The 23,706-nt window shown below is 44.4% G+C and overlaps 1 protein-coding gene across 1 annotated transcript in view; it reads left to right on the top strand.

Moving 5' to 3' along the window:
* The window catches only part of PIWIL2 (piwi like RNA-mediated gene silencing 2), a 448,551-nt gene that overhangs the window by 410,026 nt on the left and 14,819 nt on the right, over positions 1–23,706 (top strand). Inside the window, 5 exon segments of the mRNA XM_029603804.1 lie at positions 7,964–8,080; positions 8,218–8,306; positions 8,570–8,675; positions 9,229–9,482; positions 10,136–10,243. Coding sequence (XP_029459664.1) covers positions 7,964–8,080; positions 8,218–8,306; positions 8,570–8,675; positions 9,229–9,482; positions 10,136–10,243 — 674 coding nt within the window.

Genomic DNA, 23,706 nt, shown 5'->3' with positions numbered 1-23,706 from the left:
GTGTGAGGAAGAGATACTAGTTAGGGAGGTTACTGGTCTGTGTGAGACAGAAACTGGTTGGGACTGATTGTGGGCCCTAAGGAAGAGGATTGTGAGGACAGAGCTTCAGCAGCCACTGCTGCTTCTGATGAGTGCTATTGGCCTGCAAGGGAAAGGAGTAGGAGAGTTGCTGGAGAGGGTAAGTAAAGGTGGCTTTTTAAGTTTATTTTTCTTGACTGCCATTTTAATTATTGGGTATTATGTGATGTCTGCTGTTTTGAAATATTTTATTGATATTTGGATAATTTTTAATAATTTTTATGAGTTTTTAATTGTTGGATGTTATTCTGTTCATCAGCTGTTTTGTAACATTTATTAGTAGTTTTACAATTATTTCTAAGTGGGTATATATAGCAGCTTGGCTTGCTCTGTTTTCCTAATAGGAGGTGTATTAGTGTTTAGGGCCTGGTTAAATATTTGTAGTGGTAAATTACTGTCTTTTCATAAGGAGGAGTATTGTGCCTGCCAGTAAAGAGTTTGTTTTGCTTTTACTGAGATGTCATCAGATCCAGAATATCTTTTTTTGTATGGTGAGTTGTACGGGTAATGCCCTATTTCTGCTCTGCACCCATTTTTGGGGGTCGAGGGGGTTCCTGAGGATGCAGAATGTATATTTATATTTTGCCCCGTGACTGTCACATGTTCAGTGTGTCACACATGTGAGAACCATCTGTCAGGTGTGTCCCGGCCGAAAAAAGGTTGAGAACCACTGCCTTAGAGGATAGGAGCAACAGGGAAGATGTGATGCAGACTTTTAAATATCTTAAGGGTATTAATGATGCACAAGAATCAAACCTTTTCCAATTGAAAGAAAACTTATGAAACTATAAGGGGGTAGACTCAAGAACAACTGAGGTAAATATTTCTTCATGAAAAGGGTGGTGGATGCACGGAAGAGGTGGTGAAGACAAGATTGATAATGGAATTCAAAAGGGTATAGGATAAAAACATAGGATCCCTAGTGGGTAAAAGATGGAAATGAAGATAAGAGGTAACCTGCATTGGGGTAACCCCATATATACATAGAAACATAGAAATGATGGCAGAAGAAGAACAAGCGGCCCATCAAGTCTGCCCAGCAAGCTTTGCACTTTTTTTTTCTCAAACTTATCTGTTACTCTTGGCTCTTAGTAACCTTTTGGTTCTATTTCCCTTCCACCCCCACCAAAAATGTAGAGAGCAGTGTTGGAACTGCATCTAAGTGAAATATCTAGCTTGCTTAGTTAGGGGTAGTAACCGCTGCAATAAGCAAGCTACACCTATGCTTATTTGTTTACTCAGACTATGTAGTTCGGTCCTTGTTGGTTGTTGTCTGTATATAGATTAATTAATGTTATTTTTTTTTAATTAATGTTATTTTTATTTACTGACATTTGATCTCATTCAAGATATCACACCGGTTTACATTCAGGTACTGTAGATATTTTTCTATCCCCAGAGGGCGTACCTGAGGCAATGGAGGGTAAAGTGACTTGCCCAAGGTCACAAGGAGCGACAGCAGGACTTGAACCCTAGTCTAACCACTAGACTATTACTCCTCCCCCACTTTTCTTCATTCCCCCTGCCGTTGAAGCAGAGAATTATGCTGGATATACATTGAAAGAGAAGTATCAGACTTTATTTCCCCTTTACAGAAGGCATGGGATAACTTGCAGAGTGGCAGTTACTATCCATAAAAAAAAAAATCTTTCTGGGCAAGATGGACCACTTAGTCTTTTTCTGCCATCATTTACTATGTTACTATTTCTTGCCACAGCTCCAAACTCAAGTATTTTTACAGGAATGGGGTCAGGCTCTACAAGTGGTAGCAGTGAAAGCCCTGGCACAGACTTGCAAGTCAGCTTGTCTGTGCATTCACTGTGGAGCTTAGTACTGAGTGCACTTGACAAAATGCTGAATCACAGGTCTGAGACAATGATCCCACTACTTGAGCAATGCAAACTTTGGTTTCCAGTGCTTGTAGCAAACCACCATGTCTGCTGCTGTATGAAAGGCTTCTCATCTGAATTCAGATGAATTGAAGCTGATCAGAGGTTAAAAGTCTCGTTGGGGAATTCTCTTCTCAGTTAGTGGAATGATTATTGAAGTTCAAAAGAAGCTCCTTGATCAAAATATATTTGGTTTGGCAAGATGCGCCTCCTGCTGCAGAAATTGTTTTCTGTCAACCCAGTGAAAGTTTCTGTGCATTTCATTTTTTATAATTTTTGTTAAACAGTCTTCAGAAGCTCCTGAAAATTTCTGCCCTTGGCAGCAATAAAATAGACAGTAGCAGGGGAAGAATTATTTTTGTTCAGATGTTTGCTTTTTAAAGGCAGTCAAATTGTCTTCAAGATTTCTGTTGAGCCTAGTCCGGGTTGAGGTTGGAATTTGGTTCTTAATGCACTTTTCAAGCTGAACACATTTTATGCAAGCCAAAAGCATTGAGAACTTTGCCACCTTTGCTTCAGTTTTTTCATGACAAGGTGGCATTGAGAACTGATCCTAGTTTTATTACAAAGATAAATTTCGAGGTAGAACATGAATCAAGATATTCTGCCTACTTTGTGTTTTCATCCAAATAATTTAAGTAGGAGAGTTGCATTCTTAGGGTGTGATGAGAGCATAGATCAACTAAATAAAAAGTGCCACTAAAGGTACGGTGCTCACACACAATATAAAATCATAGAAAAAATAGTGAGGGCCATATAAATGCAAAAGCATTATGTAACTTCCAATATAAAGTGCACTACTCTGAGGTCATTAATTGAGATAAATGAGATAATTGTGACATAAAAATCTGCAAGTATCGGCGAACTGAACCTTAGTCATATGGACAAGCAGAGGGACAGTAAAGACTGTGTGTGCTCCATTTTGAATGGGAGCTAGATTTTCCATTGGATTTTAGCAGATTTTTCACTTTTGCAAATAAAAACTTTGATCAACATTAAGGATACTCCAGAATAGCAAATTGCAGATGTCAACTGGTATTACTGGAGCACTGAGGTCACTTAGCTTTTGTAGTTGTAACACAAATAAAGAAATGGCCCTGTCATCGCCTGTTCAATGTACCTCTCCTGTGTTTGATGTAAACCGATATGATATGACGGGTCATGAATGTCGTAAATAGAAAAAGAATAAATAAATAAATATTACCCTGCAAGCCTGATATTGGCAGTGTTTCGGCACTCTACATGCTGTTTCAGGGGTGTCCCTTGTAATATAATTGTAATAAAATAAAAACTGCTAGACTTTTTTTTTTTAATTATCTGTTGAACAAAACGTTTGTTGCACAAGTCATCAGATAGTCATACATGATTAAAATGGACCACAGGCTCAATCTTGATTAAAAGCAAACAGCAGGGACCTGCCATCTTGTAGAACTGTAAAGGAGACACATAATCATAGGGACCCAGCAATTCAGTCAGTGCCATAATTAGAAGCTAAAAACTCCTCTGCACCTATAAATACCTAATGGACACTCAATAGACAATCATTTCCAACTCGCTGAACAATGCCCAATAATCCCGTTTAATATTTTTTTTTAAGAATTTTTTTTGATAACATTATGAACTCTAGTTTAAATGTATCTTAAAATTAGGTGAATCATGAAATAATTTTTTTAAGAAGGTGGAACGTTTCATAAACTTTCAACACATTACAACCTTGTAATGTTTTAAATGATTTTTAATCATGAACTGTCCACCTCCGTCCTTGAATGTCTTTTTTTTATGAATGAAATGTGCGCTGTGAATATTAAAATCTTATATGGGTTTTTACAAGAGTGTTAGACAAATTTGTTTCTATCTAAAGGTCTTTTGCTGTTTACCGTCCATATGCTAACATAATACCGACTTATAAACCATCTATTTATTATCCACCCGACTAGGCCTTGTTTCCTCAGGGGATGTACACTCCTTTAATATATTGTCGGAATTACTTATCTTAAAAAGCTGTTTTTCGGATGGTTATATCTCTCCACTCCACCATATGAACTGTGTTAAAAACAGACCATCTAACAGGTTCTTCCTTTCATTCTCCCGCAGTTGGATTCCAGCGTTGTGTGAACCTGCTATTAGCGTCTTTTTAAACAAATGTTGTGCTTCAACACATTACAACCTTGTAATGTTTTAAATGATTTTTAATCATGAACTATCCACCTCTGTCCTTGAATGTCTTTTTTTATGAAATATAATGTGCTTCATCCTGGATGAAGCACAACATTTGTTTAAAAAGACGCTAATAGCAGGTTCACACAACGCTGGAATCCAACTGCAGGAGAAAAAATAGATGGTTTGTAAGTCGGTATTGTTAGCATATGGACGGTAAACAGCAAAAGACCTTTAGATAGAAACAAATTTGTCTAACACTCTTGTAAAAACCCATATAAGATTTTAATATTCACAGCGCACATTTCATTCATAAAAAAAGACATTCAAAGATGGAGGTGGATAGTTCATGATTAAAAATCATTTAAAACATTACAAGGTTGTAATGTGTTGAAAGTTTATGAAACGTTCCACCTTCTCCTTTAAAAATTTATTTCATGATTAACCTAATTTTAAGATAAATTTAAACTAGAGTTCATAACGTTATCAAAAAAAATTCTTTAAAAAAAAAAAATATTAACGGGATTATTGGGCATTGTTCAGCGAGTTGGAAATAATTAGAAGCTAGTCATCCAATCAGTTATGTAGAAGATTCATTGACAAAATTCATTGAAAAAAATAAAATAACTATATGCATTGAAAAAAAAAAAAATCCATAAAAAAACAAGTCATATTTTAGTGTATCACGATTCCGCCTGCTACACAGCCTCACTGCCAGCAGAGGGCATCAGTGAGCCTCACGCAAACCATGCTAGCCACCCTCTCGCTGATCACATGATGCAACAGTTCTATCCCTACTTAACCCAGCCTGTCCAGTCCCTTCTTGCCCCTTCGAATCACCTCTGTTCCTTGACCTGGCCACCTGTACTTTCTTTCCTTGTTTTCCTGCCTTGTGGCCTGCTTAGGCCTCCCTGGCTTGCCTTGCAGCCTTCGGGCCTTTTAGGTTTGCCTAGTCAGCCTTGTGCCCTATATAGGAGTTTTTGTATACTGTTGCTTATCGTCTCCTGTCCTGTCCTTGTTTAGTTCAGTGCTTGTTTGTCCTGTCTGGTCCAGTCTTTGCCCCGTCAAGTCCTTGTCTTTGTCCTGTCTAGTTCAAGCCAGTCTGCCTTGCCTCCACTTCCAAACTGGTGTTCTATCCTTACTTGTATCTAGCTCCCAGTCCATGCCTGTATCCAGTTCCTAACCTGTGCCTGTATCACCATGATGTTCTCCAGAAGGAAAGTCCTACTGGCCTCCAGATCCCAAGGGCTCAACCTGCAGGGGAAGGAGATGGTTAGGCAGAAGACCATATCTAGTGCTGCCTTGCAGTCCTATGTCACTTCTGCTGGGATGATTCCAGCCTTCCTGACCATGACATAATGGTAGACACAAATGCCATTAATAAAACAAGAGGCCAGTCTTTATCTTTGGAGGTTGATACAGTATTAAGCCTAAAATTCCACTGTTCATGCTGAAGAAGTCTTAAGTTGTAGTAATCTCCCAAGAGGTTTATAGACAGTTTATCAAGAACAGCAAACATCAGAATTGTCCACTGTATATTGAATGAGTAATTCACTGTTCAGCCAGTGGTGCTTCAAGGTGTTCCTAGTGAGAGTGAACACAGCTCATATAGTCTTGCCCATATACACTAGCATGCAGAAACATCAAACCACATACACAACTCCAACCATAGTATAAGAAGTTGACAATGATAATTTGATCAGATGATGTGCAAGGAATGGAAACATATTCCTATTTTCATTTATTTTTCCATTTATTAAAATGTATTTATCGCTTAACATTAGCGGCCTAAGTGATGTGCAAATAAAACTCATATGATTTCAAAACAAAAATATCCAGTAAAAATATAAACATATAAACAAGAGTGGTACACAAAAATCAAATAGACAAAATATTTTAAAATGTGTGATAAAATATTACTTATTTGCTAACAAAAATCACAGCTCACAATGGACAGTCTGCAGCACTGTTTGCAAATAAGTAAGAGAGATTATTTAATTTACCGTTTCTTGTGCCTCTTAGGGTACCTTGAAATTCTTACGGCTGGTTTATGAAGTTTAAGCATTTATGGTCCGGTGGTCAGCCTCTTCTCTTAGCTAGGAGGGAATAAGGAAAAACAAATATATAATCACCTCTGAAGCAGACATCTTGTAGAAACATGGCCATGTTGGGTGTATTTGATCCATCATTGTGCTAATTTTGTTTGATTTTATTGTAAATATGCTTTTATTGATAATACATTTATTTTATCACACATTTTAAAATATTTATTATTTTATATTTTTGTCTATTTGTTTTTATATTTATTGGTGTGGTTCACCTACCTCTATTTGTTTTTCTTAATAATATCAACTTCTGCAGTCATTCCAGACTTCTATAAATGTTCCAAGCTTTTTGATCTCCGAAGCTAGAGGATTCATTTAATAAAAAAAAACAAAAAAGATTTTGGCCAGATGTATACTATACAATGACCACAAGGAGAGTAGCCAAAAAGTGAATGTAAATGATTCTCCTCACTCAGTAAGGGAACAAAAGCTGTTCGCACCAAGTAATCTCAAATTGCCATGAATAAGGTTGAACAGAGGGGGATAAGTGATTAGAACTGGTGCACAGCAAGACATCATTTCCTCTCTACAAGTCCATTTGGCTAAGAGTTCATTCAATTATTGAGTTTTGCAGGTTTCATTTAAATGACCCTTGCTATTTTTTCTGTGCTGAGAACATTACACTTTTATTTAAATTGACAGTTGGCACTATTGTTCATATGTTTCATATTTGTGCTGATTCAACCCCTTTCTTGTATCTGTTTCTTCAAAAGCCAGATCAGTTGATTGCTTTGTAGATCACTGGTAAGGAGGGATTGCCAGCACGTCAAGATGGCTGAGAAGTTCTTTTACAAAAAACTTGTAGCTTATGTCATAAAGAACCTCCTGAGTTTGTCTGAGCACTCTCTGCCAGGTGATTTCAAAGTCAGTTTCAGAAAAAGACATCAGTAGAACAAGTATGGAAGGAATTCCCTTTGCACATTTACTAAGCATGATGGGATTGAATGCATACTGGGCGATGCATCATTTAAAGAAAGGCCATCCAAGGGTATACATTTGGTATGTACATTGTATAAAGGCTAGTGGGGAGAACATTTTGGAATTTTAGCTTACCTCAAGTCAATTCCTGGGTTATTTCTTCCCTCCAGTCTGGAAGATCCCACTCAAGGACACTTTATTAACCTAAAGTTTTAAGTGAAGTTTAGCTGACAGTATTTTGATACTTGTATTTTTTTGGACTCATTTCAGTTATTAAATCTGTGAAAGTTCACAGCTTGGTGAGTCTTGAAGCTGGAGGCAGGTCAGGAGATGCTGGGTGAATTCACTTCTTGGTATCTTCACTTTCCAGCATTGGTCTCTCCTTGCAGAAATAGGACAGTACCCATGAGTCCAGATGGTTGTGGAAAACTAACATAAGATAAGCCAAAATCCCATTCATAGAACTTGACCTGTATGGGAATTATCTTGGGATATAGAAGCACTTATAATTGTGTTTTACTGTTTGTCGGTATGGCTTTACCTTCATTGGACATGCATACCAAAGTCAGTCTCTGGCTCTCTTATTTTTCTTGGTAGCAAAATATGTCTCAAATGTTTATAGTGGCAGCCTCTATTCTCAGAAAATTAGACCAGAAATGCACTTGAATGAGAACAGTGGTACAAACAGCCAACTCCTAAGTAAACCCCAGTAAATGGTTTAAAATTCAGTTATTGCCTAGATTCTGGTGAGCTATTTCTCTGAACTCCTGAGGATTATCACTTCTGGTTTCCTGACCTGAATTAAATCCTTTGCAGGTCATTAATGCAAGAACAATCTCTCACCCCAACAAACTGAGGGCCATAGCACAGAAAATCCTGCTACAGATCAACTGCAAACTGGGTGGAGAGCTGTGGGGGATTGACATCCCATTGGTGAGCAATTTCTTCACAGATAGGGTGGTGGATGTATGGTCCATCCTCCCGGTGGAGATTCCAGAAATTATATTCTGGAAGAAGCTTCAGCCCCAGCATTAGGTGGGCCTGGTCATATTCTCCTTTCTTCTTAACAGAAACAGTTAATGGTGATTGGGATGGATGTGTACCATGACCCCAGCAGAGGCATGCAGTCCGTGGTTGGGTTTGTTGCCAGCACTAATCAGTAAGTTATTGCACATTTTCTTTGGAATGCTTTATTTTTGACTCACACATGTGAGAAACCTGGAAATGATGACATTTATGAACTGGCAAAAATTCATGTCTGCATTGTAAAGAAAGGAATGAAGTGACTCTGAATGATGACATGCTCAGAGAAGGGCTGAGTGAGGGTAAGGAGCCTAGGGATGTGCGGTTAGGGTTAATATGCGACCCTTGATTTTTGTGTTTAATTTTTTTCTCCCCTTCCACGGGTATATCATCTGCTAGGTCTCTCACCAGATGGTATTCACGAGTTGTCTTTCAAATGCCACATCAGGAGATTGCGGATAGCTTGAAGCTCTGCCTGGTGGGTGCCTTGAAAAAATTCTATGAGGTGAGGAGAATTCGCGTGTTCGCTCTCAAAAGAAAACAGAAGGGTGTCCCTGTCATCCTGCCGCTCCCATGGGGAAAGCCTGTATACACCCTGCTGGGTATGGCCAGAGACTTGCCCATGTCTTCTGTAGAGGGCTCAGACTTACACTCAATGATAATTCTTGCAGAACTAGAAATAAAGGTAAAAAAATAAGTTGAGGGTGATAACTTTTTTATTGAACTAACTTAGTGTATTTATAATTAACTTTTCAGGGCTATCCAGGTAGACTGACATGGCAACCACACTACTTTTATTCTTGCAAACGTATAATGAACTATTGTTTGGTTTTTTTTTTTTAACAAGATGGTCTTGTTCAGAATATTTGTTCACAGTTTGCTTTTTCAATAATGTTAGTGATTATCATACAGAGCAGAATGGAATATTCCCAGTGTCAGGCTGTGGATTGTTTTACATCTGGGGTGTGATGTCATCTTAAAACAACTGTTGGCAGAGTCTATACTGCCTACTCATTGGCTTTTACTGGGGATCTGGCTGACTGCTGCTTTTCTTCTAGGTGAATCATTGTCTGCCAGAAAAGATTGTGCTGTACCGGGATGGTGTGTCGGATGGGCAGTTGAATACAGTGGCTAAGTATGAGATCCCACAGCTACAGAAATGCTTTGAAACCTTTGCAAATTATTACCCCAAGATGGTGGTGTTTGTCGTGCAGAAAAAGATCAGCACCAACCTGTACTCTGTTGCCTCTGGACAGCTTGAGACACCTGTTCCAGGAACGGTGATTGATCACACAGTCACCAGCAAGGACTGGTAAGTTTTCAGAACAGTGTATCTGTGAGCTTCACTGGAACAGGAGCAAGTGCAGCAGGATTGGGCAATGATTCCATGGCGGTCTAATCAAGGCAAAGGATGCAAAGCAGCACCCAGGGTGCACAGGCATGTGGGGAGGCATACAACTGCACAAGGGGTGCACAGGCATGTGGGGAGGCATACAGCTGCACAAGGGTGCACAGGCATGTGGGGAGGCATACAACTGCACAAGGGGTGCACAGGCATGTGGGGAGGCATACAGCTGCACAAGGGTGCACAGGCATGTGGGGAGGCATACAGCTGCACAAGGGTGCATGGGCTTGTGGAGACTTAGCTGCACTAGGGCACACGGGCTTGGGGCTGGGGAGAGGAGCATAGCTACACCTGAGAACACAGTTTGTGTAGGAGGTGTACAGCTGCACCTGGGGTACACAAGCTTAGTGGAGAGGAGCACAGCTGTGTTGGAGAATGGAAGCTGAAAGGGGAGATATAAAGCTGCACCCATGATACACAAGCTTGTGGAAAGGTGTACAGCTGCACTAGGGCGTTCAGACATTGTTGGATGGTGTAAAGTTGCACCTGAGGTACACAGGTTTTGAATTGCACAAGTACATGGAATATACATGTTGAATGCCCTCTCTTCTTATTTTTAGGGTGGATTTTTTCCTAATGGCTCATCATGTTAGACAAGGCTGTGGCGTCCCTACCCATTACATCTGTGTACTTAACACAGCCAATCTGAGTCCAGACCACATGCAGAGGTAAGCATCAATCAGCAAAGCTAAGGCAGGAAAGAAGAGGCTGACCATTTCTCCTTTCAGAGCAGGGAAGGAGGAGGAAAGCACTTCTCCATTCAGGAGGACTTAGGGCTGAAGTTTCAGTAAGCTGCTTAACGGCCAGCTAGGTTGCAGGTGAACATTTTCCTAAAATTAGTCAGTACTAGTATAAGTGAGTAGATGAACAGTAAGCCAATTAATGCTGAAAATTCACATTAGCTGGGTAAGTTTCTTCCTTGGAATGCCTGTTTTTAAAGTGGTTAAATCTGGCTAGGGCCCCCGGTTGCCTGTGATGCCACGGCTCCAAAATATGAGCTTTTTCTACAGATTTCCTTAGTCGCCATGGAGGGCTGGAGCAGCGAAAGCATCTGAGGTGGTAGCTATTCCCCTGTCTAGCCCTCTCCATCCCACCCCAATCCCACCTTCTTAACAGCCAGACAGGAGCAATGTGTCATTCTTCTCTGCCTCTGGGCCCAGAGTGTCACACTTTGAATCCTGCAGCACAAAGCATGACCCCGGGCGCAGGCAGAAGAGGGTAAGGATGTGGTCCAAGGCACTGTGCACCGTCATTGTACTCTTACAGCCAAGCCAGAATGGGAGGAAGAGAAGCGGACGGGAGGGAAGGGGGAGAGGGTTTGGGGGTAGGGGAAAGGTGAGTGAGGCTCTGCAACGTACCATCAAGAGGATGACGAGTCAGAGGGTGTGAAGGGGGAGAAAGTGAGTGAGGGGATTGGAGGGCGTGGGGAAACAGTGAGGGGATCCCAAGGGATTTGGGTTGTGTGGGAATTGGTGGAGGTATGGGAAAGAGTGATTGAGAGAATGAGAAGAGGAGGGGGAGGTGGACCCAGGGACAAACCTCCCGCGAGGCCCCCGAGGCGGTTCCTCCAAAAAATCAAGCGCCATAGAAAAAAAGGCAGACGGAAACAACTTTTAAAACAAGATAGGAAGAGAGCCGCAAAGCCCCGCCCCCGGAAACCCCAACGTCACTCTTGGCTCCCCAGAGCCCTTTAAAGGGCTGAGACGGCTCCAGGCATACTCCCTTTTCTCACAGGACAAGCAGGATGGTACTTCTCATGGGTGACATCATCAGGATGGAGCCCAATCACGGAAAACTTCTGTCAAAGTTTCCACAACTTTGACTTGCCCCTACTGGGCATGCCCAGCATGGTACTAACCCTGCAGCCAGCAGGGGTCCCCCTTCAGTCTTCTTTTTTCCACGCAGCAGTAGCCTCGCGGTTTAGGAGCTCTGAAGAAATTCCTGACAGGAATTTTCTTCACGGACTTAATTAAAATTACTTCACCCCACAGGGGTCCCTCCTCTAACTTTTCTCAAGCTGCGGTACTCCGGTAAGTGTTTTCACCGTTTTTTTCGTCGATTACCGTCGAGTTTGGCCCTCGGCGGCCTACTGGCCATCGACCGTACCGGTGCTCGATTTTTCTATGGCCAAGGCGACGGGTTTTCGTCGGTGCCCAGACTGTACTCGTAACCATGTCTATCACAGACCCTCATGGAGTCTGTGTAATGTGTTTAGGTCATGAGCATGATGTCCTGACTTGCACCAAATGTGCCCTTATGACACCGAAAGGTCGCAAGGCCAGAATGGAGAAGATGGGACTCCTTTTTCTGTGCTCACACCCCGACGCCGTCCATCGCATCGACGTCATCAGAACCAGCACCGTCGAAGTCGCACCATCGACAACCGTCCGGTGACTGCCCGCCATCGACGTCTTCACGGCCATTGACTCCCGTTTCTCCCCCTCAGGACCAAGGGTATCGTAGGGAGAAGCATTGCCATCGGCATCGTAAGTCTCGGACCATCGAGGGAGCGAAATCATCAACCTCGCCACCGTCTGAGCCACCGTCGAAGAAGCACTGACCACTCCTGCGACCGGGACATCGAGGCCACCCTCACCCGATCGGGGTTTGGGAGTCGTGATTCCGCCTGTAAAGGTGGTCCCTCCGACTGCTGCCTCAGCTTCCCTCTTCCGTTACGGAGCCGGAGCTGATTGCCCCAGGTCTCCAGGAAGAACTGGACCGGCTGGTCCAGGAGGCCATCAACAAGGCGATGCAACGACTCCAGGTCCCTCCGACACTGGCACCGAGAGTGGAACCGGTCATCGACCCGATTCCAGCAGCGCTGGCACCGCTGCTATCCCGGATGGAGACACTCATGACAGCCCTTCCACCGGTGATTCCCGGGTCCCCGATGGCTCCGGTGCGCTCCCCGATGACTGCTTCATCGGGAGGAGAAACACCGTTCCGCATTCCTCCTTCGGGGGAATTGCCTCAGCCATCGATGCCATGTCGTCCCTCGCCACCGATTCATTCATCGGGGGCGATACACACATTGGCGCCATCGATGCCGGCTCCGATGCCCCCAGTGATTCCTTTGATTTTCTCGGAGCCTCAGCCGGGCCCTTCGGGTATCCAACCCCCTTCTCGTCCTACAGGTCAGCCTGCTGGTCCTTATGACACCTGGGGTGATGATACTTCCACAGACACCGATGATTTACCTTCACCTCCTTCTCCTACTGAAAGTAGAAAACGTTCTCCTCCAGAGGACCTCTCTTTCATTAACTTTGTGAAGGAAATGTCGGAATTGGTCCCTTTTCAGCTTCAGACAGAGCAAGATGATAGGCACCAGATGATGGAGCTTCTCCAATTCCTGGATGCCCCTAAAGTGATCACTTCTATTCCCATTCATCAAGTTCTTCTTGACCTCCTCAAAAAGAACTGGGAAAATCCTGGATCCGTTGCCCCAGTACACAGAAAAGCTGACACTACTTATCTAGTACAGTCAGCCCCGGGCTTTCAAAAATCTCAGCTTGAGCACCACTCAGTTGTGGTAGAATCGGCTCAAAAGAAAGCGAAAAGGAGGAAGCCACACTCCTCTACCCCTCCTGTCAAGGAACAAAAGTTCCTAGACAATATTGGTCAACGAGTGTTCCGAGGGGCCATGCTCATCTCCAGAATTGCTTCTTACTAGCTGTACATGACCCAATTCAATAGGGTCATTTTCAAGCAAATACAGGACTTCTCTGAAACCCTGCCTGACCAATTCCAAGAACATCTTCAAACCCTTGTCAACAAGGGCTTTGAGGCAGGGAAGCATGAGATACGAACAGCTTATGATATCTTCAACACCTCCACTAGAGTGTCTGCAACTGCCATTTTGGCAAGACGCTGGGCTTGGCTCAAGTCTTCTGACCTTCACCCGGAAGTACAAGACAGGCTCTCTGACCTGCCCTGTATAGGAGATAATCTATTCGGTGAACAGATTCAGCAAATTGTGGCTGAGTTAAAGGACCATCATGAGACCCTCAAACAGCTCTCATCGATGCCTTCTGACTTCCCTTCTAGACAGCCCTTCAAGAAGGACTCCAAGAAGTCATTCTTCCGTCCAAGGAAGTACTATCCCCCCACCAACAAGGTCCCGAGTTACGAGGCCTTATCAGAAATTTCAGCCTCGCCAGCCCCGGAAGCAAAAGCCACAAACAGCTCCCCAGCCGGGGCCTGCTTCAGGTTTTTGACTTTCACTTGGAGAGCAGCAGCCTGATCCCTCTGCCAAGCATACCAGTGGGAGGCCGATTATGCCACTTTCATGGAATATGGCAATCAATCACAACCGACCAATGGGTGCTGGCAATCATTGCTCAGGGTTACCATCTGAATTTTCTTGCTGTTCCACCAGACTCCCCACCTCTACAAGCGTGGAGAGTAACCGACCACTCTGTCCTTCTGGAGGTTTCCCTTCTTCTCCAGTTAAGAGCAATAGAACCCATTCCTCTTTCACAACAAGGCCTAGGGTTCTATTCCCAATACTTTTTGATCCCCAGAAAATCCGGGGGCTTCGTCCAATTCTGGACCTACATGCCCTCAACAATTACCTCCAGCGGGAAAAGTTCAAAATGGTAACCTTGGGCTCGTTTCTACCTCTTCTACAAGAGGAGACTGGCTCTGCTCTCTGGACCTCCAGGACGCATACACCCATATCTCGATAGCTCCAGCTTATTGCAAGTACCTCCGGTTTTCAGTAGGCCCAAGGCACTATCAATACCGGGTGCTTCCATTCAGCCTAGCATCGGCGCCACGAGTCTTTACCAAATGTCTCGTAGTTGTCGCAGCTTTTCTCAGGAAAGAAGGTGTTCACGTCTACCCCTATTTAGACGACTGGTTAATCAGGGCCCCATCCCAGCAAGCCGCTCGGTCGTCCCTGGATTTGACCCTACACACTTTAATCTCTCTAGGATTTCTCGTCAATTACGAGAAATCCTATTTAGCCCCATCTCAAACCTTGTCTTTCATTGGGGCAGACTTGGACACCTTACAGGCAAAAGCCTTTCTACTTCAACAACGAGTGCAAACCCTCGTGTCTCTCGCTCACCAGTTGCAGTCTCAGTATACAGCAACGGCTCGGCTTTGTCCTTCTCGGACACATGGCGTCCTCAGTCCATCTCACTCCAATGGCCCGCCTGGCCATGAGAGTCATGCATTGGACTCTGAGGTCACAATGGATTCAAGTGACTCAGCCTCTGTCAACCATTGTCCACATCACCGACGCACTCCGTCTGTCTCTCGCCTGGTGAAAAGATCAGAAAAATCTCCTCCAGGGACTGCCCTTTCATCTACCAGATCCTCAACTCATTCTCACCACCAATGCTTCCAACCTCGGCTGGGGAGCTCATATGAACGATCTACAGACACAAGGATCTTGGTCTCCAGAGGAAGCCAAATGCCAGATAAATTTCCTGGAGCTTCGAGCAATGCGATATGCTCTCAGAGCCTTTCAGGATTACCTATCAAATCACGTCATCTTAATTCAGACGGACAATCAGGTGGCCATGTGGTACATCAACAAACAGGGGGGCATAGGTTCCTTCCTTCTGTGTCAGGAAGCTGCGCAGATTTGGGCGAAAGCACTCTCCCACTCGATGTACCTCAGGGCCACCTACTTGCTGGGAGTGCACAATGTCTTGGCAGACAAACTGAGTTGTGTCTTCCAACCGCACGAGTGGTCGCTCAATCCCTCGGTAGCGACCTCTCTCTTCCAGCAATGGGGTTATCCCCAAATAGACCTCTTTACGTCCCCTCAGAACCACAAAGTAGACAATTACTGCTCCCTCATTCGGAGCGAGGGCTCTCAGCCCAGAGATGCATTCTCCCTCTCGTGGACAACCGGTCTGCTTTATGCATTCCCTCCACTTCCTCTTCTCTCGAAGACTCTCGTGAAGCTCCGTCAGGACAAGGGAACCATGATCCTGATAGCACCTCACTGGCCACGCCAAGTGTGGTTTCCAATACTCCAGGATTTCTCCATCCACAGGCACATTCCCATGGTAAAGGACCCGCTTCTGATCACTCAGAACGACGGATGTCTACGCCATCCCAATCTTCAGGCCTTGTCCCTGATGGCATGGATGTTGAAAGGCTAATCCTTCAGCCACTTAACCTTTCAGATTCGGTTTCTCATGTCCTGATTGCTTCGCGAAAGCCTTCCACAAGGAAATCTTACTCCTATATATTGAAAAGGTACACATCATGGTGCACTTTGCAGTCCCTTGATCCCCTTTCCTGTCCAATCCCAAGGTTTTTGGACTATCTCTGGCATTTGTCTGAGTCGGGTTTAAAAACCTCTTCAATCAGAATGCATGTCAGTGCGGTAGCCGCCTTCCATAAAGGTGTCGGGAATGTCCCTATATCGGTCCAACCCCTCGTAACACGTTTTCTTCATATCAAGCCACCTTTACGTCCTCCGGCCCCTTCTTGGGACCTTAATCTGGTTCTCGGTCGGCTCATGAAACCTCCGTTCGAGCCTCTTCATTCCTGTGACCTAAAATATCTCACATGGAAAGTGATTTTCCTTTTAGCTATCACTTCAGCTTGCAGGGTTAGTGAGTTACAGGCCCTAGTTACCTATCCGCCTTACACTAAACTCCTGCAGGACCGGGCGGTACTCCGCACTCACCCTAAGTTTTTGCCTAAGGTAGTTTCGGAGTTTCACATTAATCAATCCATCATACAACCCACCTTCTTTCCCAGGCCCCACTCCAACCTAGGGGAACAGGCTCTGCATACCCTTGACTGTAAACGGGCTCTAGCGTTCTACCTAGACCGTACAGTTGCCCACAGGAAGAGCACTCAGTTATTCGTATCTTTCCATCCCAACAAATTAGGGCAACCTGTGGGTAAGCAGACTCTCTCCTCCTGGTTGGCGGACTGCATATCTTTTTGCTCTCAGCAAGCAGGCATTCCTTTCCAAGACCGTGTTAAAGCACACTCTGTGAGGGCCATGGCAACTTCAGTAGCACACCTACGATTGGTGCCGCTTCCTGACATTTGCAGGGCTGCCACCTGGAGCTCATTCCACACTTTCGCAGCCCACTATTGCTTGGACAAAACCGGAAGACAGGATTCCATCTTCTGCCAATCTGTCCTGTGTAACCTATTTCCAATGTGATGTACCAACACCCTTCCGCCTGCCCGGTGGGATTCAGGATGCCCTCTACCAAATTCAACCCCAGTTGTTGTGCTTGTTGCACGCCGTTGGGTACATTTGGTGCATGTTCGGACATCCTCAGCTCGGTACTCACCCATATGTGAGGACTACCATCCTGCTTGCCCTGTGAGAAAGCAAATGTTGCTTACCTGTAACAGGTGCTCTCACAGGACAGCAGGATGTTAGTCCTCACGAAACCGGCCCGCCGCCCCGCAGTGTTGGGTTCGTAACGTTTTGTTGTTTTATTTTTTTGGCACTGCCTGTAGCTATCAAATAAGACTGAAGGGGGACCCCTGCTGGCTGCGGGTTAGTGCCATGCTGGGCATGCCCAGTAGGGGCCAGTCAAAGTTCTGGAAACTTTGACAGAAGTTTTCCGTGATTGGGCTCCATCCTGATGATGTCACCCGTATTGAGGACTAACATCCTGCTGTCCTGTGAGAACACCTGTTACAGGTAAGCAACATTTGCTTTCTCTTCGCCTCCTTCCTGCACTCCTCCCTCGGCTCGGGTCGGCCCTCCCCGCGTGGTCGGCGTCGGCCCATTGGGGCCAGGGGAGGTGGACACCGGGACAAGCCTCCCGCGCGGCCCCCGAGGCGGCTCCTCCAAAAAATCAAGCACCATAGAAAAAAAAGGCAGACGGAAACAACTTTTAAAACAAGATAGGAAGAGAGCCGCAAAGCCCGGTAAGCCCGCCCCGGAAACCCCGCCGTCACTCTTGGCTCCCCAGAGCCCTTTAAAGGGCCGAGACGGCTCCAGGCGTCACGCGCCTAAGGTGCGCAACAAAGGGGCCTTCCCCTTTGTGCGCCCCTTCGTGCACACCAGAACAGAGAAGTAGAAGCTACCCACTCTGACACCTTCTGGAATTCCACCCACACCCAACCCAAGCTCTCCTATAACAGCTCTCCTCAAGCATTCATCCAGCCACTCCAGCGTCCATCCAGCCACTCCAGCGTCCATCCAGCCACTCCACCATTCACCTAATACAACCACACCGCAGATTCCTCCTGACTCCACCTAGCAATCTCCTTGTCTCACCCAGCAGCTTCCAGCACTCATCCAGACCTCATCAAGCATCCTCCAGCACTCATCAATCATCCTCCAGCATTCACCTTAACCTCGTTAGTCATCCTCCAGCCCTAATCCAGACTTCAGGAAGCATCCTCCAGCACTCATCAGCATTGTCCACACCCTTACTGGGATCACTCCTTCATCCAAAGTCACTATGATACAAGCGTTCCCCATCCCTATTATCTCTCACCCATTCCTCAACAGAAGTAAACCACCCACTCTCTATCATCAACGCTCAAAGAGATCTTTGATTCCCATCATGACTTCGCCTCTAACTCAATTCCTGGGCCTCTCCCTTCTCAACGCGCAGTCCCTTACAAAAAAAATCACACATCCTCAGTGACTACCTCTTGGACTCCCAACCTGATATTTGCGCAATCACTGAAACCTGATTACAAAACACAGACCCTGCCTTAATTAACCAACTTCCACTACAATTATATGACATCTTCTCCTTACCCAGACTTAAAATAAGAGGGGGAGGACTTCTGTTAGCTGCAAAAAAAGAACTGAGAATATCACATCAAACCTTGAAATCAACGACTAAACTAGAAATTGGTTTATTCAAATCCAATCAGCTACAAATTGTCTAATATACGCCCCCCCGGGCTTCTAGAGTCTGACCCTTCTCCGCTCATTGAAATCATTGCCAAACACATCAACACGGACTCCCCAGCCATCATCTTAGGAGACTTCAACATCCACGTTGACTCCCCATCACCTACTCCCAACTGTGAAGCCCTCCTATCCTCTCTCCAGGCCATGGGCTTCAAGCAAATTATAAATAAACCCACCCATAAAGCAGGCCACACCTTGGACCTCATTTTCATAAATGATCCCATCTCGCCCTATGCCCCACCCACCTGTACCCCCATCCCCTGGTCAGATCACTCGTTGATATCCACCAAACTATCAGTAAGGAAAAAACTGACTCCCATCATTCCCAAATCAACAATACAGTTCAAAAAACCATGCTCTATGGATGACCTCAGCACCAACCTGGCTAAGGACCTACCCAATTTAGACCTCTCCAACGCCGACACTGCTATGATGTCATGGCTTAACATCACGCTCTCAGTAGCAAATAAAATTTGCCCTCTGACATCCAAAGAAATCAATCCAGCACATTCAAATAAAAAACCTTGGTTCTCAACTACACTGAAACAGCTCAAACAAGACCTACGACATAAAGAGCAACACTGGCGTAAAGATCCATCCCCGGCCCTTCAAGCCAACTATAAAACCGCTATGAACATCTACAGGACCACCATATTACGCACAAAGATTTCTATGCCAAAAAAATACATAGTTTCCTGTATGACACACAAACACAATTTTCTTATGTATCAGCCCTCACCACACCGGATACACCAGCCATCCCAGAAAAAGAAACCCAAAACAAATCCACAGAACTGGCATTATTCTTCGAGAGGAAAATCAACAACTTACTTGCACCGCTAACCACTTCAAACACCCAGCCACCTCCCATCTACAAGCCTTCCCCATCCACACACAAACCGCTACTAGAATCATTTGAACTCACATCTTCCCTGGAAATTGAATCCTTAATTAAGAAAATGAAGCCATCATCACATCCTATTGACCAAATACCCACGAAACTCTTACTTACCATCCCAAACACCATAGCCAAACCTCTAGCAGACATCATAAATTGTTCTCTCGCACAAGGATCTGTTCCGGACTCCCTGAAAACCGCCTCGCTAAAACCACTACTAAAGAAACCCAACCTTGATCCAGCCAACCCCACAAACTTTCGCCCCATCGCAAATCTACCATTTATCGCCAAACTAATGGAAAAATTAGTCAACAACCAACTTACAGACTACTTAGATTCTCACAACATTCTCTTTCCTTCCCAATACGGTTTCCGAAAACACTTAAACACGGAAACACTCTTACTCTCATTAACAGACAACATCCTAATGGGCCTAGACAAAGGCCAATCCTACCTTCTGGCCCTTCTTGACATCTCCGCAGCGTTTGACATGGTAAACCATGCAATCCTCATCAACCGTCTGACGGAAATTGGCATCACAGGTTCTGCACTCAAATGGTTCAAATCTTTCCTCATTAATAGGAAATACAAAGTGAGAATAAACGATAAAGAATCCCAGTCCATCCCCTCCAACCATGGCATTCCCCAGGGATCATCGCTATCCCCCACACTGTTTAATATCTATCTGTTACCCTTATGCCAGCTCCTAGATAGCCTCAGCCTAATTCACTTCGTATACGCGGACGATGTACAGATCTTAATCCCTATCACAGATCCCACTTCCAGCACCCTGCACTTCTGGAACAACTGCCTCCGCTCCATCAATAGTCTACTCTCTAGTCTCAGTCTAGTTCTTAACACTTCCAAAACAGAACTGCTAGTCATCTCTCCTAATGACAACAATCCTCTTATCAGCAACCCTCTCTCTCCATTAGTAAACCAAGTGAGAGATCTAGGAGCTACTCTGGACACCAGAACGAACTTCAAAAAGTTCATTAACAGCACCACCAAGGAATGCTTCCATAAGCTTCATGTCCTGAAACAACTAAGACCTCTCCTACACTTTCAGGATTACCATTCAGTATTACAAGCCATATTGTTTTCAAAAATCGACTATTGCAACACGCTTCTCCTAGGCCTTCCATCCTCCTCAACGAAACCTCTACAGATGCTTTAAAATGCCGCAGCCAGGATCCTTACAAATTCTCGTCGCAAGGACCACATCACACCAATCCTAAAAAACTTACACTGGCTACCCATCAACTATAGAATACTATTCAAGAACCCTGTCCACCATCCACAAAAACATCTATCATCGATCTACTCCAACTCCAAATACCACTCCAACTCCACGCTTCCACAAGACCAATCAGATCGGCATACAAAGTATCTCTCCAGGCTCCCCCTAATAAATCCACTAGTCACACCTTCATTCAGAAACGAGCCCTGTCTACTGCTGGACCTTATCATTGGAATCTTCTTCCCCCAGAACTTCGGCAGGAACAATGCCCTTTTTCCTTTAGAAAGAAACTAAAAACTTGGCTGTTCACTCAAGCCTTCCCTTGATGGGTCACTCCACTATCAGCATAGTCCCTAACCTCACTTCCACAGTCCCCCCTTCCCCTCCTCCTGGATCAATCCTATCACAGTTGATTTACAGAGCAGACCAATGTCTAAGCATGGATCTTACCTCATTTGTTTACGTTAGTTTCTCTTGTTAGGATCTTGTTATGTTAAACTGATTTCTTTCGCTTAACTCTCCCGAACTGTAAATCCCTTGTTCATTGTAACTTTATCTTCTGTTTAATTGGTTACGCCTGGTTACACTGTAAACCAGTATGATAAGACATAGTCTTGAGCATCGGTATATAAAAAATATTTAAATAAATAAATAAGAGGTGAGGGGGACTGAAGAGACTGGAGGAACATAAAAACATGCCATACTGGGTCAGACCAAGGTGTCCATCAAGCCCAGCATCCTGTTTCCAACAGTGGCCAATCCAGGCCATAAGAACCTGGCAATTACCCAAAAACTAAGTCTATTCCATGTTACCATTGCTAGTAATAGCAGTGGCTATTTTCTAAGTCAACTTAATTAATAGCAGGTAATGGACTTCTCATCCAAGAACTTATCCAATCCTTTTTAAACCCAGCTACACTAACTGCACTAACCACATCCTCTGGCAACAAATTCCAGAGTTTAATTGTGCGCTGAGTAAAAAAGAACTTTCTCTGATTACTTTTAAATATGCCACATGCTAACTTCATGGAGTGCTCCCTAGTCTTTCTATTATCCGAAAGAGTAAATAACCGATTCACATCTACTTGTTCTAGACCTCTCATGATTTTAAACACCTCTATCATATCCCCCCTCAGCCGTCTCTTCTCCAAGCTGAAAAGTCCTAACCTCTTTAGTCTTTCCTCATAGGGGAGCTGTTCCATTCCCCTTATCATTTTGGTCACCCTTACCTGTACCTTCTCCATCACAGTTATATCTTTCTTGAGATGCAGCGACCAGAATTGTACACAGTTTTCAACGTACAGTCTCACCATGGAGCGATACAGAGGCATTATGACATTTTCCGTTTTATTCACAGTTCCCTTTCTAATAATTCCCAACATTCTGTTTGCTTTTTTGACTGCCGCAGCACACTGAACTGACGATTTCAATGTGTTATCCACTATGACGCCTAGATCTCCTTCTTGGGTTGTAGCACCTAATATGGAACCTAGCATTGTGTAACTATAGCATGGGTTATTTTTCCCTATATGCATCACCTTGCACTTATCCACATTAAATTTCATCTGCCATTTGGTTGCCCAATTTTCCAGTCTCACAAGGTCTTCCTGCAATTTATCACAATCTGCTTGTGATTTAACTACACTGAAAAATCTTGTATCATCTGCAAATTTGATTACCTCACTTGTCATATTTTTTTCCAGATCATTTATAAATATATTGAAAAGTAAGGATCTCAATACAGATCCCTGAGGCACTCCGCTGCCCTCTCCCTTCCACTGAGAAAATTGTCCAATTAATCCTACTCTCTGTTTCCTGTCTTTTAGCCAGTTTGCAATCCACGAAAGGACATCGCCACCTATCCCATGACTTTTTACTTTTCCTAGAAGCCTCTCATGAGGAACTTTCTCAAACGCCTTCTGAAAATCCAAGTATACTACATCTACCGGTTCACCTTTATCCACATGTTTATTAGGGATGTGAATCGTTTTTTGACGATTTAAAAAATCGTCGATATTTTTTAAATTGTCAAAAATCGTTAGAGTGCGTGATACAATAGAAATTCCCCTGATTTATCGTGAAAAAAATCGTAAATCAGGGATTTGGGGGAGGGCGGAAAAACCGGCACACCAAAACAACCCCTAAACCCACCCCGACCCTTTTAAACTAAACCCTTACCTTCCCCCACCCTCCCGAACCCCCCCAAAACTTTTTACGAGTACCTGGTGGTCCAGTGGAAGCACCGGGACCGATCTCCCGCTCTCGGGCCATCGGCGCCATTTTGATGCCTCTAATAAAAATGGCGCCGATGGCCCGATTTAAAAAAAAAAAAAAAAAACACCGACCATTTAAAAATCAACCCCTTAGCTTCCCCCACCCTCCCGACCCCCCCCCCCCCAAAAAAAAAACATTTTAAAATTACCTGGTGGTCAAGTGGGGGCGCGGGGAGCAATCTCCCGCTCTCAGGCCATCGACTGCCACTAATAAAAATGGCGCCAATGGCCCTTTGCCCTTACCATGTGACAGTGTATCCGTGCCATTGGCCGGCCCCTTTCACATGGTAGGAGCACTGGATGGCCGTCGCCATTTGTGAAGACTGAAGGGGGACCCCTGCTGGCTGCAGGGTTAGTGCCTTGCTGAGCATGCCCAGTAGGGGACAGTCAAAGTTCTGGAAACTTTGACAGAAGTTTTCCGTAATTGGGCTCCATCCTGATGATGTCACCCATATGTGAGGACTACCATCCTGCTTGTCCTGTGAGAATACAAGATATCATTAGATACCCCTGCATATTATTTGTAACTTAGAGAGTTTTTAACTAATATTAAGCAGAAGGCATGGGTCTTTAGAAATGAAAATTAGGTCTTACATTCGATAATTTTCGTTCCTGTAGTACCAAGGATCAGTCCAGACTCCTGGGTTATGCCTCCGCACCAGCAGGTGGAAACAGAGCAAAACTTGACAGGCTCTGCCATATATACCAGGGTGCCACCCACAGCCTGTCAGTATTATGCCATGTCAAAGCAGTGTGATTCCCCAATGTAAACTAAACTAACTATATACATGAAGATCAACCGGGAAACCCTCGGGTCACTTCCCCCAACAAGAACCTGACCCAGACAAACGAAT

This window comes from Rhinatrema bivittatum, chromosome 5 (genome assembly GCF_901001135.1).
Source record: "Rhinatrema bivittatum chromosome 5, aRhiBiv1.1, whole genome shotgun sequence".
NCBI classification, from domain to species: domain Eukaryota; kingdom Metazoa; phylum Chordata; class Amphibia; order Gymnophiona; family Rhinatrematidae; genus Rhinatrema; species Rhinatrema bivittatum.
Note: the sequence above shows the minus strand (reverse complement) of the source record. Positions and strands in the feature narration are given on the sequence as shown.